This window comes from Pteropus vampyrus, unplaced genomic scaffold (assembly GCF_000151845.1).
Source record: "Pteropus vampyrus isolate Shadow unplaced genomic scaffold, Pvam_2.0 Scaffold545, whole genome shotgun sequence".
Classification (NCBI taxonomy): Eukaryota; Metazoa; Chordata; class Mammalia; order Chiroptera; family Pteropodidae; genus Pteropus; species Pteropus vampyrus.
In genome coordinates, this window is record NW_011889326.1 from 694533 (window position 1) to 710449 (window position 15917).

General features: G+C 39.5%; 1 protein-coding gene and 1 long non-coding RNA gene across 3 annotated transcripts in view; one reads left to right on the forward strand and one right to left on the reverse strand.

Annotated features, from left to right (window-relative positions):
- Positions 1-15917, forward strand: part of LOC111733267 — an 89629-nt gene that overhangs the window by 19024 nt on the left and 54688 nt on the right. The window lies entirely within an intron of this gene.
- PPM1H (protein phosphatase, Mg2+/Mn2+ dependent 1H) overlaps positions 43-15917 on the reverse strand; it is a 235808-nt gene continuing 219933 nt past the window's right edge. The window contains exons 10-11 of one of the 2 annotated variants that reach the window (XM_023525265.1): positions 6574-6652; positions 43-198 (exon numbers count right to left, since the gene is read on the reverse strand). In XM_023525265.1, the coding sequence (XP_023381033.1) occupies positions 181-198; positions 6574-6652 (97 nt within the window). In that variant the 3' untranslated portion in view covers positions 43-180. Of the gene's footprint in view, positions 199-6453; positions 6653-15917 lie in introns of those variants that run through there. The other variant, XM_023525263.1, reaches the window with a different exon arrangement.

A 15917-nucleotide genomic window follows, 5' to 3' on the forward strand; every position in this document is an offset into this window, starting at 1 on the left:
TCTTAATATTTATCCAGTGCCTGGCCTGAGACTATGAGCATTCTTCCCCCATTGCTTCAGTCCTCATGTCACCTCCACTTCTCTTTTCCTTTTTTGCTTGCTGCGATCCCCTTTCTTCTCATCTTTCTCTTTTTCCACCTCCCAGTTGTCTTCTCCCCACTTTTCCTCTTCAGACAGGAGCTAGCAATGATGGCCCAGCTAGTGAGAAGAAAATGAACATTCCTACTAATTCCCTCTACACTGAGGAAGAATCTTGACTGAAAGCTAGCAAAGAACAAAAGGAATAGATAGGAAAAGAGGTGCCTGAAAACTGCATTGAAAACAGACAAGAGATGCCACCTCATCTTGTTAACTCACCGTTTTCCTTAGAAAAGTTATTGTAATGTACTGTACACCAGGGCTGAGTATAATTATTCCTGTGCTCTTAGTAGTAGGGTGGAAGCTTCTCCATTTTTTTAAATAGTTAACTAACTGCACATTTAAAGGTCTTGGCAGTTTGGGATACAGCGTTAAGTACTCTGGGTATATCTAGCCCCATCGCCATCTGTGATCCATACAAATTTGTTGACTGGCACTTTAAGCTATTCAAATATTCATTGAGCCTCCACTGTGTATTTGGCAATGCCCCAGGTATAGGTAGTGGTGGTGGGCAGCAAGCAAGTGGCAGGACCAGTGGAGCCTGCTTTCTGGTGGAGAGTGATCTCTCAGGTATGATAAACAATTGCCTTTTCCTTGGTGCAGCATAGAAGCAGCTTACGGCAGGTCTTGCCCCGGAGACATGAGCTTATCTAATTTAGAAAAGAACAAAATCAAAATTCCTCCCCAAAGGTTAGTCAGTGACTCCGTGGGCTTCCAAAGAGTACAATATGTTCTTCCTTTGGAGTCAGGGAGGTGCTTCTGGGGCATGGGGAAAGAACACTCCATTCCACAGCCTCCAATGTGATCTCCCACATATGCCATATAATGCCTTGGCATCATTTCAATCATTTGTTATCATTTTACAAGTTTTATCAGATGACTTTATATATTGAGCAGAACCAAATCTTTAAAATGGATGACATGTCAACTTTAACGCCCCATCATGATCTAGGTATATTCCCTGGCATGGCTACATAATTCATTAGAGATGGAGGAGGAGATATAAAATGTCTAATCACCTTTATTACTACAACCCTCTAACTGGTCTTCTTGGCTTCTGTCTTTCCTTCTTCCAATCTTGCCCATGAACTTTTGCTAGAGGGATCTTTTTCAAACAACACTGGCAGCCACCTCTCCCTCTTGCTCTTGCTTCCTTATCTGAGTGAGATGCTCCTATAACACCCTACACTTCCTGCTCTGTTAGCAGTCATCATACTGAACTGTGATTACCTATTTATTCACTTGTCTGCGTCTCTTACTAAATTCTGATCTGTGGTGGCTGGCCCAGCCTGTCTTCTGTATGTTTGTATGTACACCACTTAGCCCAGATGCCCAGAAGCAAACAACTCATGTGGGGGTGTTGTAAGTGCAAGCACTGTGAACTAAGAACTCACAGTGATTCCTCATTGTTTATCAGATCACACCCTGACTCTTTGTTTCAGTTTTAAGTATAGTTGATCCTTGAACAAAGCTGGTTTGAACTATGCAGGTCAATTGCAAACATCCATGTGTAAGTGGACCTGTGCAGTTCAAACCTGTGTTGCAGGTCACCTGTGCTCTGATTTTCTTTGTATACAAGCCTTTAGATCTCTTCTTGGGCCTCTTCTGGTTCTTGCATCTTCATTCTGTGGGTTGTTTTCTCTACCTGCCCACCTGTGGTAGCTTGTCTCCAAAGATAGCTGCCATCAATTTCTCTCTTGTATACATATGCCACTCCCTCACTGAGAGATGGAGTCTGTTCCTCTGCCCCCTTGAATCTAGGCTGGCCTGTTACTAATTTCACCAGTAGAATCTGATAGAAATGACACTGCCACTTCTGGGCCTACTGATTAAAAGGACTGGCATTTTCTGCTTCCTACATCTTGAAGCCTTGACCTTACATTGATGAATCCAGGCAACTCTTCTGGAGAGAGAAGCCACATGGAGGAGCATGAGGCACCAAACCTGTGAGTGAAGAAGCCGTCTTAAGACAGCCAGCCCAGTCAAGCCTTTTTACTCCAGTGACCCCAGTACCAGCTGCTCTCTGACTGTAGCTGCATGGCAGGTCCCAAGCAGAACCAACCAGCTGAGTCAGCCTGTAGAACCACGAGATAACAATAGTAGTTTTACACCACTAAGTTTTGGGATGGTTTGTTATACAGCCATAATTATCCTAAATACCATCCTTCAATGTCCTAAACACAGATTTTTCTATAACGCTATTTCCTTGCTAGTCTAGGTGACATTCATTTCTCCCTTTCTAATTCCCATAGAACTTAACAGCACCACACATTTTGTTATCCAACTATACAGTATGCATCGCTAAATGACAGGGATGCATTGAGAAATGAGTTGTTAGGTGATTTCATCCTTATGTGAACATCATAGGGTATACTTATACAAACCTAGATAGTATAGCCTACTACACACCCAGGCTATATGGTATAACCTATTGCTCCTAGGCTACAGGCTTTTATAGAATGTTACTGTATTGAATACTGTAGGCAGTTATTACATAGTGGTATTAGTGTTTGTAAACATTTAAACATAAAAAAGGTACAGTAAAAATACAGTATAAAAGGTAAAAAATGGCACACCTGTATAGGGCACTTACATGAATGAAGCTTTCAGGACTGGAAGTTGCTCTGGGTGAGTCAGTGAGTGGTGAGTGAACATGAAAGCCTGGGACATTACTGTGCACTACTGTAGACTTCGTAAACACTGTACACTTAGGCTACATTACATTTATAAAACAACATGAGATTAAATCAAGCACATGAAAAATGAGGTGGTAAAACAGGAGCTGTATGAGGCCGCTGCCAGCATAACGGCACACTGATTTACAGCACTTTTTTTTCTAAGTAGAAAGAGTGCACTCTAAAATAATGATAAAAAGTATAGTATAGTAAATACATAAGCCAGTAACATAGTCGTTTTATTATGTCCTGTACATAATTGTATGTGCTATACTTTTTATATATGACTGACAGTGCAGTAGGTTTGTTTTATACCGTCAGCACAAACACATGAGTAATGCATTGTGCTATGGCATTACAATGTTACTAGGCCGAAGGAATTTTTCAGCTTCATTATACTCTTATGGGATTGCCATTGTATGTGTGGTCCGTCATTTTATGCGGTGCATTCCTGTATATGATACTATTTTTCATTTCCGGTATGCTAATATGAACTCTTATAACCAAACTTCATGATCTCTGAAGATACCCAACAGTAGCAATATGTCTTAATTACGAAAATGTAATTAATAAGCTGATGAACTGAATTTAAAACATTCCTGACCATTTTAGCTCTCTGCCAAATATTTTAGCTTTGATTCTTGTTCATAGTATCTCGGAGCATTCTTTCAGGTCATGGTCATGACAGGTATGTGTGGCGGCAGGCAGCCCTTGCGATCCTTGCACCTGAAAATAGTATGTTACGGTGCGGTGGTTCTCACGTGTGGTTCCAGATCAGCAGCATTAGTACCACCTGGAAACCTGTTAGAAATGTAGATTTTCAGGCCTACCCCAGACCTATTGAATTAGAAGTTCTTGGGGGTGAGGCCTAGCATTCTGTATTTTTAACAAGCCTTCCAGATAATTCTGATGCATGCTAAAGTATGAACCTTACTCTTGCAGTGCAATCCTGGTTTTGAGGTCAGAAATCCTAGGTTTCTTTCATTAAACATTTATTAAATATGCATACCTGCTTGTGCCAGGTATTACACTAGGGGCAGGGAATACTGAGATGGCTATAGTTTCATCTCTGCTCTTGTGGGTTGAGGAAGGATGGTGGTAGCAGCAATATTTACATACATATAAGTGAGACTGCCTCAAATTATTTCTACAAAACTCGCCCACTGAATGACATAGTCTTAATTTTTTTACCCTCACTTTTCCACATATGGATCAGATTCTATTATTATGAACTTAAACTTTAAGGACCCTTTTATTACAATGTGTTTATATTAAAGATCAATCAGTAGCCCATTCATTTATATATGAGTGTTCATGCTCACTGTAGTATAGAAAATCCAGGTAAGTAAGAAAATTAAAATCATTCATAATCCTACCACCCATAGGTAATAGATTATAGCTAATATCATTTCAGTGTACTTTCTTCCAAATTTTTTCAATGCCTGAGTCTTTTTTTCCTTCTTTTATATTTGCCTTATGTTTTTAGTGGCATGTTGTGAACGTTTTACATCACTTTGTTTCCTGAGGCATCAACATTTTTTGGTGAAGTGGATATAGTCATAATGATATTTGCCTTGGGAGTGAGCCTTCGAAGCATGGGTGCAGTTCCACAGTAGTAGAGACAATTGCTAATTCCTCTTTCCACTCTTGTCCTGTCCATCTTCACTTTTGTTTCTCTCTTTTCTATCAACCCCTTGGACTCCTCCCTTCTGTCTCCACCTGTCCTGCTTTTCCTCCCATCTTGAAAGCTTTGTTTTCCACCCATGCTAGCACGACCATCACCCCTTGACCAATTTTTCTTCATCCTTCACTACCTGGCGCAGTAATCAGCATGTGTGGGGAACAGCCCTTGATCCTTTCAGACTCTTAAATACATTCTCTTCTGACTTTCCACAGTGCTCTCTTCATACCTCTGTTACTGTGCTATCTCATAGGAGCATTACTTATTAAGGTGTTTCCTGCCCCAGACCAGAGGCTTCTTATTCGTCTCCACATCCCCTACGATATAGGAAAGGGCTTCCGTAATGTTTGCAAAATGAATACATAAAACCTAAGTTCTGTCCAAGCCATCCAGAACTGCTATTCACAAGCATATCCGCAAGCCCTTGGGCTATACAGGCTTCTGACCTTGATCTGCAGGCGCTGTGATTCCTTCAAGGAAGCCTCTCAGAAAGCTCAAAACTCAGTCATAGAGAGAGGTATTGAACAACACAGCCAAAAAAAGAAGGAGGTACTTTCAAGTAAGATCGGAAATGGACAGTGTATGAGAATAGAGGTCTTAGAAACGCTGTCTGTGATGGCCTAGAATCCAGACTAAGGGAATGTGTGTTCTCTAAGGCAAGATTAGTACTACTACATCTTTATAGAGAAAACTAGAGCTACTACAAGACAGCCTGTGAGGTTAACTGTAAGACAAAAGAGGTGTTTTCTTTTTTCTTTAACTGAGGGCAGCAGTCAGTTCTGCAGCAATAATTTTGATACGTGACAATGAGAGGTTCAGAGGAAGGAGGAGGAGACTGGGAGGCTGAAGAGGAAGGAAGAAAGAAAAGCATTCGCTGGCTGAGTGGCCTGGGAGGGAGCTTCCCAGTGAGGGAATGAATGGGGCTGATTTTTGTTGTGATGACAGATGAGTTTCCTGCAGTGCCCTCAGAGTAGCCCAGTGGGGAAAGGCTGAGGGGCAGAATCAGACCTTTGTGCAGATGTAGAGAAAGCTGCTTCTTAGCTGCCAGCTCCTCATTCCTTAGAGAAAATCACACTGTGGTTCAGCTGGAAAGCTAGAGAGATAGCACTTTGAATTTGTTTCTGTGTCATATTAGTGAAGTAAGATTATTTTAAGCTAAAAAGTTATACTAGGATTTCTGAGTTTAGTTTTCTTCTGTGATTTTGGCTTGCCTATGTAGTCATTACTAGATGTGCTTAAAGAAACATACAGTTTTCCGTTACGGTCTTTAGAAAATTAGGAGACACTTTACTGCTAATAGGGAGTGAAATTTCTGGCACCTAGTAAACATTTAGTTTCACTAAGAGGTGAGATGCAGCTTGAACTCTTACACCTAGGATCCTCATCAGGCACTAAACCTGATGTCTTTGCTTCATAAACTTGATGTCTCTTTTATGCTGTGTGAGTCACCATGGCTAGCATGACCTTCACCCTCTCTTGACTCCTCTTCATCCTTCATGACCCAGTGCAGTGGTCAGCACATTTGGAAACCCTTCCCTGACCCTTACAGACTCATTTAAGTGATTCTCCACTGCACTCCCTTTATACCTTTATTACTTATTTCATGCACATTTAGGGACCTGGACAGAGGACCTGTGTGTCATATGCATGTGCTGTGGCTTGAGACCCAAGCAAGTCTCCTCTGTTGTTGACTTCCAATTCTATTTTTGTTGTTCTGGGAAGTAAACCATACCTTCTGTTCCATTTTGCTTTTGTAATAGGACTAAATGAACCACCTTTGTTTCTACTCAGGCAGCATTTGCTAGGATTAGTCAGTTAGGCAGCCCTAACTGGGCTGAATTCCACTGAATTCTACCTAGCAGGATTGCACTTGCCCACCTTGAGTGCCAGGACAATTACTGGTCTCCTAGACTTACTTCAAAGCTTCTTGTAACTTAGCAGTGAATGAAATGCACAACCTTTCAACTCAATGACATTTAAGGCAACTACTCATCGGTTCAGGCCGCAAAATAAATTGGTACTCAGCTGCTCCCAGTCTATTTTTCTGGTTAGACCTATAAATAAAAGAAGTGATTGTACCATCGCATGTGACACCAATCTGCCTCCACACCAAGCAGTCACATTCTCTTGTGGTGGCTCTGTCTTTGTTCTGGTCCTCCTGAGGAACAAACAGAGTGTTAAAGATTGTATTTGGAGGTTGCCTAGTGCTGTGTGTCTACATTTGAGTTCTACACATACTAATAAATATAATAAATGAATGGGTGTACCATTTGAATTGCATATCCACCCCTACTGAATTTGTAATTCATTCATATGAAAATATTTTTCAGTAAATATTATAACTTTTCCAATATTCTTATATAGTCCCTTTTATTCATGAGACTAAGCCGCATCACTCAATGGTGACATTTAAATGACAGTTACTACAGTAATGCAGAGTAATGTCCTTGTGAAGTGTGCTGTATTGGTGTGCTTATCCAGTAATTTATATATCCCATAAATACTAGCTGTGATGTCTGAAGAAAACTTAAAAGAGAAGAAATATTTTTCCCCACACAAAAGATTGTGAACTGTGTGATATTTTCAGAAGCATGTTTTGATACGTATTTGTCCCATGATTCCCCCAAATCCCTTCCCTTCTAAGCTATAAGTGTTTTTTTCAAAACACTTATGTACTCAAATATTAAAAACAAAAGAATATACCCTTCCTGCCCTCCCTCCCACCCCAAGGCACTGATGTCTTTGGTCTGTACAAACACAAAATAAAAAAAGAATCAGTCAAATCAAATGATCTTCCACTCTCTTTCAAACTAAATCTGCTTTAATCAGTATGCTAGCACATTCTGTCAAACTCCATGACTTTTTAAGCAATACATTATTCCTGCAGTTTTGACAAAAGCTAAACCTTTGCCGGCCCCAAACCAACTCTACATGGAGGCTTTGCCAAATTAACTTCCCTGTCTCAGTCAAGAGGCTGCTCCCCGACTCTGCTCAAAATTAATAAGGCCAACCAGAAATGCACAAAGCCGGCATGGCCAATCATTCTCCAAGCATTTGCCATCTCCTCTACAGTCAGATAAATCATGTTAAAGTTATTATACCAATGACCATAAATTAGGGGGCTTGGTGGTCCGTGCCTCCGGAGGACACTGCAGACTAAGATTATTTCAGCAGCCCACTCCTCCCCTGGGCGGGTCGCTGCAGTAGGGGAGGGGACAGGTTCCTTGTTGGAGAGGGGAGGCGGGATCGCCAGGTCCCGGGTTATCAATTGTCACAGAATCCCTAAACTGACGCGCACAGCCTCCCCCTCGAATTAGCATCTGGGCGGCACCCAGGTGTTTGTTAGGGCTCTGTTCAGAGATGGCTTTGATCCCCAGATGCAGGGACTCCATCTGCGCCGCTCCATGAGACAATTTACAGCTGAGGTTAGGCCGGTGATTGCTGGCATGGAAAACTCATTTCTCAGCCTGGATTTTATTTACACTCTTATTAAGGTGCCTTTCACTCATGTCAGAATGGCATGGAGTGGCTGCGGGGAACGCTTGGTGGCGTGTGAGCGACGGGCGAGCGACAGGCGCTGGCCACCTCGCTGCACCGAGAGCGCGCGGTGGGCGCAGGACAAAGGCAGCACGGAGGCCAGGGCACCGCACAGCAGAGGCCAGGAGCGGCCTTTGGACCGCCCTGGAAAAGTATAGTGGCTTTATGGCTGGTTTCCCCTTGCAGTGTTAGCTGGTTTCCAGCTCTCATAGATCATGCTCTTTATAAACGTCCAACAGGTGCTTTAATATTCATCTAAAACCCTGAGTAAAGATTTCACCCTTCTCTAGACCCCTTTCTGCCCAACAGAGCCTCCTTTGCCCTGTGGAGATAAGACTGTAGTAAGGAACCTGGAAGGGAAACTTCCGGGCTCTTCTTTCCATTGGCATCGCCTAAAACTAGAACAGGCCTGTGCAGCCTGGGCACATCTTGGCTCCTAATCATGCATATTCATGCCCAAGTGCACTAAAACTCAGGTCAGCTGCTTGGAGACAGTGAAATGTGCTTCTGAAGGCTGACCAAGACTGAGATTTCAATAAAATGAAGACTGGCAGTCTCCTCTCTGAGTCCTGTGCATAGTCTTAAAAATGCTTGAGGCAGATTTTTTTTGTTTCCTTTCCTAAAAGGAACAAATAAAATGGTAGAAGCCTGGTTTTTTGTTTGTTTGTTTGTTTGTTTGTTTTTTGGTGCGGAGGGGAGGGGGGTAGTTTCTGTGGTTCTCCTTTTTGCTATAGAAATTATGATTTGTTTCTTTTATCCTACCTACTCCTTTTCCTAGGGTCCTTAACCTTTGGAGTAGTGGATAATATCTTCATATTCCTTTGTTCTGCATGTGGTCTTTCCTCTTGGCTTAACACGTTCTCCTTCCCTTCTTCTATCATGCCCCCATCTGATGACATCTCTTCCCCCTTTCCTCCCTTTCTTCCTGGAAAAGAGTGGACTCTTCTGCCCTCATGACCCTCATTTCTATCACTTCCCTCAGAAATGTCCCTTTTCTCTTTCCTGGACTCAGGTAGTTTCTCTTCTGCACTAGGGTGGCACTGGGAAGAGGATATAAAGCAATAATGCTTGATCCACAAGCTACCCCACAGCCTCCCAAGACTGCAGTCCAGTGAGCGGTACTGTTATGGGCTAAATTGTGTCCCCCCAAATTCATTTGTTGAAGTACCTCAGAATGTGACTGTATTTGGTGGTAGGACCTGTCTAGTGGTAATTAAGGTAAAATGAAGTTATATGGATGAGGCCTAATTCAGTGACTGGCGTCATAAGAGGAAATTTGGACAGAGACCCTAGGGATACATGAACACAGGCAAAAAAAAAAAAAATTTTAAAAAATGTGAGGACACAGGAGAATGTCGAAAACCAGAGAGGCCTCAGGAGAAACCAAACCTGCCACCACCTTGATCTTGGACTTTTGGCCTCCAGAACTGAGAAGATAAATTTCTGTTAAGACACCCAGTCTGTGGTGCTTTGTTATGGTGGCCCTAGCCAGCTAACACTGGCACTAAGGAAGCCTGCCTGAGACACCCTTGTGGCCCTCCGTCCACTTCCTCCTCCATGACTTGAGAACTGTTTCCTTTGTGATAGCTTTGGCCTGGCACAACTTTTCTATTTAATGTTCCAGGTGATTGTGTGTGTGTGTTTGTGTATGTTCAGGTAAGAACCTACCAACCAGTGATATTCTCTGCTGATAGAGCTTTATTTCCACCACTCTTGTTAAATTTTCAGTTTTGTACTGTATACCGAATATAGGACACCCACCCATTTAAATTTGAATTTCAGATAAACAGCAAATAATTTTTTAAGTATGTCTCATATATTGCAAGGGACGTACTTATATTTAAAAATTCTTTATGTGAAATTCAGTTTTAACTGGTGTCCTATAGTTCTTATTTGCCAAAATCTGCCAACACTCGTTCATAAATATGTGTCATTAGTATCTTCACACAGTAGTTCTTACATTAGAATCACCTGGAGAACATTTTGAAAATACTCATGGCTAAGTCCCTTCCTGGCGGAATTCTGATTTAATTGGTCTGAGGCAGGGGCTTGTGGACAGGAGTTTGTTAAATCATCCAGGTGATTCTAATGTGTAGCCAGGACATAGAACCCCTGCAGGAAGAGACAGACTTTGATTAATTAAATGTTCATAGCTACTGCATTGTTGGATTTAAGCTCCCTTAAACTTAAATTCTTTGGGTTTTGTTCTGCTAAAATATGTCATCTTAACACTTTATTGCTGCACCACAGGCAAAGGTCAAGTAGATCACTGAAAAAAGCCGTTAGTATATGAAATGGTCTTATCTCAGGTCAACTGAGCCTATAGAGAGGTGTCATGAGCTATAATATTGATTCCACTGCAGCAAATGACTCCTCTATCCCAACACCTCAGGTTTTGTAATAATGCAGCTGGGCACCCTTTTACTTTTTACCATTACTTTTATTACAGGTCAGTGCTCAAGACTATAAGATCTATTTTAAGAATACTTATACTTCAAGAGGATTTGAACATAATTTTGTTCAGTTCTTCCAGATCCTGGGTATCTGTTTTTCAAATATTAATTGGCACGTATCAATAACTAAAGCTTACTTGCTGCTTACTTGTTACTAAAAATTTTATAGAAAGTTCAGATATTGTGGCTGATGCTCCTGGGGTGGCACACCATTCTTTCTGCTTGGTACTAAATTTCATCTTGAAGATAAGCCTTGCCAACATAAACCTTCATAGTATTTGCTATGGAGATGCTGACATAGAGCTCCAGCTGAGTAAGAGTTAAAAGAATGGTTGGGAAATAAAACGCCTGTCACAGAAAGTAGTTTTATAGGTAATGGTGTTGGGGGTCAGTAGATGACATTGATTAGTGCAAAGTTCAGAGATGGAGATGTGATATGAAAAGCCTTGTTAAAAATTCCATCCAAATAAGTGTGTATATGATGGAGGTTTCATAACTACAGTAGTCTCCTTTTATACGCAGTTTTGCTTTCCACGTTTTCAGTTATCTGTGGTCAGTTGTAGTCCAAAAATATTACATGGAAAAATTCCAGAAATACACATTTAAATTGTGTATTAAATGGGGTGTCATTTTTAGTGTGATGAAATCTCATGCTGTCCAGGTCTGCCGCTGTCTGAGACATAAGTCATCCCTTTGTCCTGTGTATCCACACACTATACATTACCCTCTGTTAGTCACTTGGTAGCTGTATCAGTTTTCACATCATCTGTCATAGTATCGCAGTGCTTGCATTCAAGTAACCCTTATTTTACTTAAGAATGGCCCCACATCACAAGAGTAGTGATACTGGCAATTCAGATATACCCAAGTGAAGCTTTACACAGTACTTCCTTTAAAGTGAAAAGGTGAAGGTTCTTGACTTAAGGAAAGAAAAAATGTTGCTGTTCCTAAGATCTACGGTAAAAATGAATCATCTGTCCATGAAATTGTGAAGAAGAGAAAGCTATGCTAGTTTTGTTGTTGTACCTCAAACTGCAAAAGTTATGGCTACAGTGCATAATAAGTGTCTAGTTAAGATGGAAAAGGCATTACATTTGGGGGTGAAGACATGAACAGAAAATGTGTTCTGATTGACAGCAATGTGTTGCACCAGAAAGCATTGAGTCTGTAAGGGGTGCCCTAAAACAAGTGATTCCAAGCCATTTACTACAAGTAAGGGGTGGTTATACAGATTCAGGAATAGGTTTGGACTGAAAAATATAAAAATTACTTGAGAAAGACCACATTCACACATCTTTTATTCAAGCATATAGTCTTATAATTATTCTTTTATTGTTAATCTTTTACGGTACCTAATTTATATACTTTATCATTAAAGTATGTATGTATAAGAAAAACAGTATGTTCAGTACTGGGTTCAGTACTATCCATGGTTTCAGGCATCTGCTGGATATGAGATTACTGTATTGCTTATTATCTAATGAGAAGTTTCAGAAAACTATTGTAGTAGGAGGCAGAAACAAGGGCAAGGATGTCTGCTTTTACCACTTTTATTCGACATAGTATTGGAAGTCCTAGACACAGCAGTCAGTCAAGAAAAAGAAATAAAAGGCATCCAGATTGGAAAGGAAGAAGTAAAACTGTCATTATATGCAGATGACATGATACTATATATATAGAACCCTATAGATTACACCAAAAAACTATTAGAATAAATGAACTCAGTAAAGTAGCAGGATACAAAATTCATATTCAGAAATCAGTTTCATTTTTATACACCAATACAAACTAGCAGAAAGAGAAATTAAGAAAACAGTCTCATTTACAATTACATCAAAAAATAGCTAGGAATAAATTTAACCAAGGAGGTAAAAGGCCTGTCCTTCGAAAACTGTAAGACATTGAAGAAAGAAATTGAAGAAGATACAAATAAATGGAAAGCTATGATGCTCATGGATAGGAAGAATTAACATCCTTAAAATGTCCATACTACCCAAAGCAATCTACAGATTCAAGGCAAGCCTCATTAAATACCAATGGCATTTTTCACAGAACTGGAACAAATAATCCTAAAATTTATATGCAACCACAAAAGAACCCGAGTAGCCAAAGCAATCTGGAGAAAGAACAAAGTTGGAGGTATCATGTTACTTGACATCGAACAATACAACAAGGCTATAGTATCCAAAACTGTATGGTATTGGCATAAAAACAGACAGAGAGATCAATGGAACAGAACAGAGATCCCATAAATTAACCCATGCCTATGTGGTCAATTAATCTATGACAAAGGAGGCAAAACTACACAATAGGGTAAAGACAGTCTCTTCAATAAATGATATTGGGAAAACTGGACAGATAGATCCATGCCAAAAAAAGAAGAAAGAAACTGGCCCACCTTCTTATACCATATACAATAATTAAGTGGAATAAAGGCTTAGATATAAGACCCGAAATCATGAAACTCCTGGAAGAAAACATAGGCAGTAAATTCTTTGACATCACTAATATTTGGATATATCTCCCCAAGCAAGGGAAACAAAAGAAAAAATAAATGGGACTACATCAAACTAAAAAGTTTTTTTCACAGTGAAGGAAATCATCAACAAAATGAAAAGACAACCTACTGAATGTGAGAAGATATTCAGCAATGACACATATGATAAAAGGGTTAATATCCATAATATATAAGAAACTCATACAACTTAACACCAAAAAAACCCAAAACAATCCAATTAAAAAATGGGTGGAGGCCCTGAACAGACATCTTGTTCCAAAGACATGCAGATGGCCAACAGACATATGAAAAGATGTTTGACATAATTACTCATCAGGGAAATGCAAATTAAAAGCACAATGAGATATCACCTTACACGTGTCAGAAGGGCTATCATCAATTAATTAACAAACAACAAGTGTTGCTGAGGATGTGGAAAAAAGGAAACCCTTGCGTACTGTTGGTGGGATTGCAAATTGGTGTAGCCACTATGGGAAACAGTATGAAGTTCCTCGAAAAATTAAAAATAGACCATACACCCAGCAATTCCATTTCTAGGTATTTAGTCAAAGAAACCCCAAACAGCAATTGTAAAAGATATATGCACTCCTATATTCACAGCCAAGATGCGGAGGCAACCTAAGTGTCTATTATAAATAAATGGATAAAGAAGAGGTGGTACATATGTGCAATGGAATATCACTGAGCCATAAAAAAGAATGAAAGCTGGCCATTTGTAATAATACAGATGGACCTAGAAGGCATTACGCTAAGTAAAATAAGTCAGACAGAGAAAGACAAATACCATATGATGTCCCTTGCATGTGGAATCTAAAAAACAAATAACAAACAAAACAAAAACAGACTTACTGATAGAAGAAATAGATTGTTGCTAGGTGGAAGGGAGGGTGGGGGGATGGGTGAAAAGGTGAAGGCATTAAGAAGTAAAGATTGCAAGATGAACAGAGTCATGAAGATGTAACGTACAGCATATGGAATATAGTCAGTAATATTATAATACGTATAATGTCAATAATATTGCAATAAATAGGTATACTGGGGTGATCACTTTGTAAGTTATATAAATGTCTAATCACTGTTATACAGCTGAAACTAATATTGTGTGTAAATTATAATTGAAAAATTAAAAATAAAAAATCACACAAAGTATGTTCTCTGATCACAAGGGAATGAAATTATTTCTTTATTTCTAAAATGTGATACTATTTACCTGTGAAGGGAATAAAAGAAACTAGGTCTCAAGTACCTAGCATAGGTCCTAATAAAGAATAATAGAATACATGTTTTATGGTTTTTTTCCCCCCGCTGTTTCACTGGAGTATAGTAAATAATGGGTTAACTTCCTTATTGACATTTAAAAAAAAATTTAACTGTTCTGAATTCAAGGCAGATTATATAACTGATGGTGTCTTAGTATTGAGGAAATACAGTTATCACAATGCTGATGCATCCACTACTGTTAAAAGCTTTAAGACTGTTTTAACAGTAAAGAACTGGCAGATTTATAAATTTTCCTGTTTGTAACTCAGTACAGCATAAATAATTACTGATCCTACCTGTTTTTTGTTTTTTGTTTTTTTTTCTTAATGATAGGCCATTAGTGTTCATTGAGATCTTTGACATTCTTATTCAGTTCGTACCATAAAGGCAAAATCAGGCCATATTTTCTTGAGTTAATTCTTCTGACCAAGAAGATATAAAGCTTGACATTTAATACTTTAGAACAGATCCTAGTTCAGATTGTCTATGGCTTCTTTCATGCAACAAAGTAGAGCTGAATAGTTGTGACAGAGTCCAAGCGGCCCATAAATCTTAAAATATTTACTATCTGGCCATTTACAGAAAACATTTGCTGAATTAAATAACCTTTGGGTGGGCCTAGTAGATGAAGTTCCAGTAAAGACATGTGTATTAATGATAGCACTTATCTTTTTCATGAGAACCACCACAATGTTAATTGTCTTTCCAATTCTGTGCAATTTGGGTGATTGGCCATATATCCCCAATGTTTAGGGCTTCTAGGAATTAGAAATTTCATTTTTTCACCTAGGACACTGAGTAGAGATTTCACAGTTCTCCAGAATTGTGTCCAAACTTTTTTTCCTCACTGACCAAACTCAACAGGTAGGTGGATACCTAATTTACAGCTGCTAAGACTGCTATTTTCGGGTTCCACATTCTTTAGTTTAAATCAGAGATGTTTTGTTACTAACATACTGGTAGTGCTTAAAAGGTGTAAAATGACTTTGTTTGGGACATTTTGCTGCTGCAACTTCACTTTTCTTTCATCCTCATGTCAATCATCCCCCTACCATCACACTCACCTCACAACACTGCTTTCTGAATCAGCTCATCTATCTTTATTTTTTACTGACTAGATTTGTTAATTAAAATTTTAAAAGCAGGTCACATAGGAAGCTCTGATTTATGAGCTCCTGTCAAAGGAGTGCTATTCTCCAACTCTGCATTCAGACCTTCCAAAGCTCTCTCCAAGGACCTCTTGGACTAGCAGTGCGATCAGACCTGATCCCTGGGATGCAGTTGAGGTGCCCCCTGTCCACACCTCGTGCTCCATCCCACTCTGAATCTCTTGGAGGCCGCCTAAATGGAATCAATAAAGTAAATGGGGTTAGCTGGCTGGAAAATCTCATCAGAAATGAAAGACAAGACAAAATGTAGAGAGAGAAACTGAAAGCAACAGTCTTTTCAGGGCTCTAATTACAGAAAAAGCAATTAAAAAGACAGACTAATTGCTAGAACATATAACTCACTCTTTGGCCTGTCACTTAATTGAAGGAAAAACTGGGAGGGTAACAATTTTGAAGTATTTTGTAGATGAGAATTTTTAAATGATGATGAGAATTATTAAAAAATATGCATACATACAATTTAAAAATTGTCTTATTTTTCCTTAT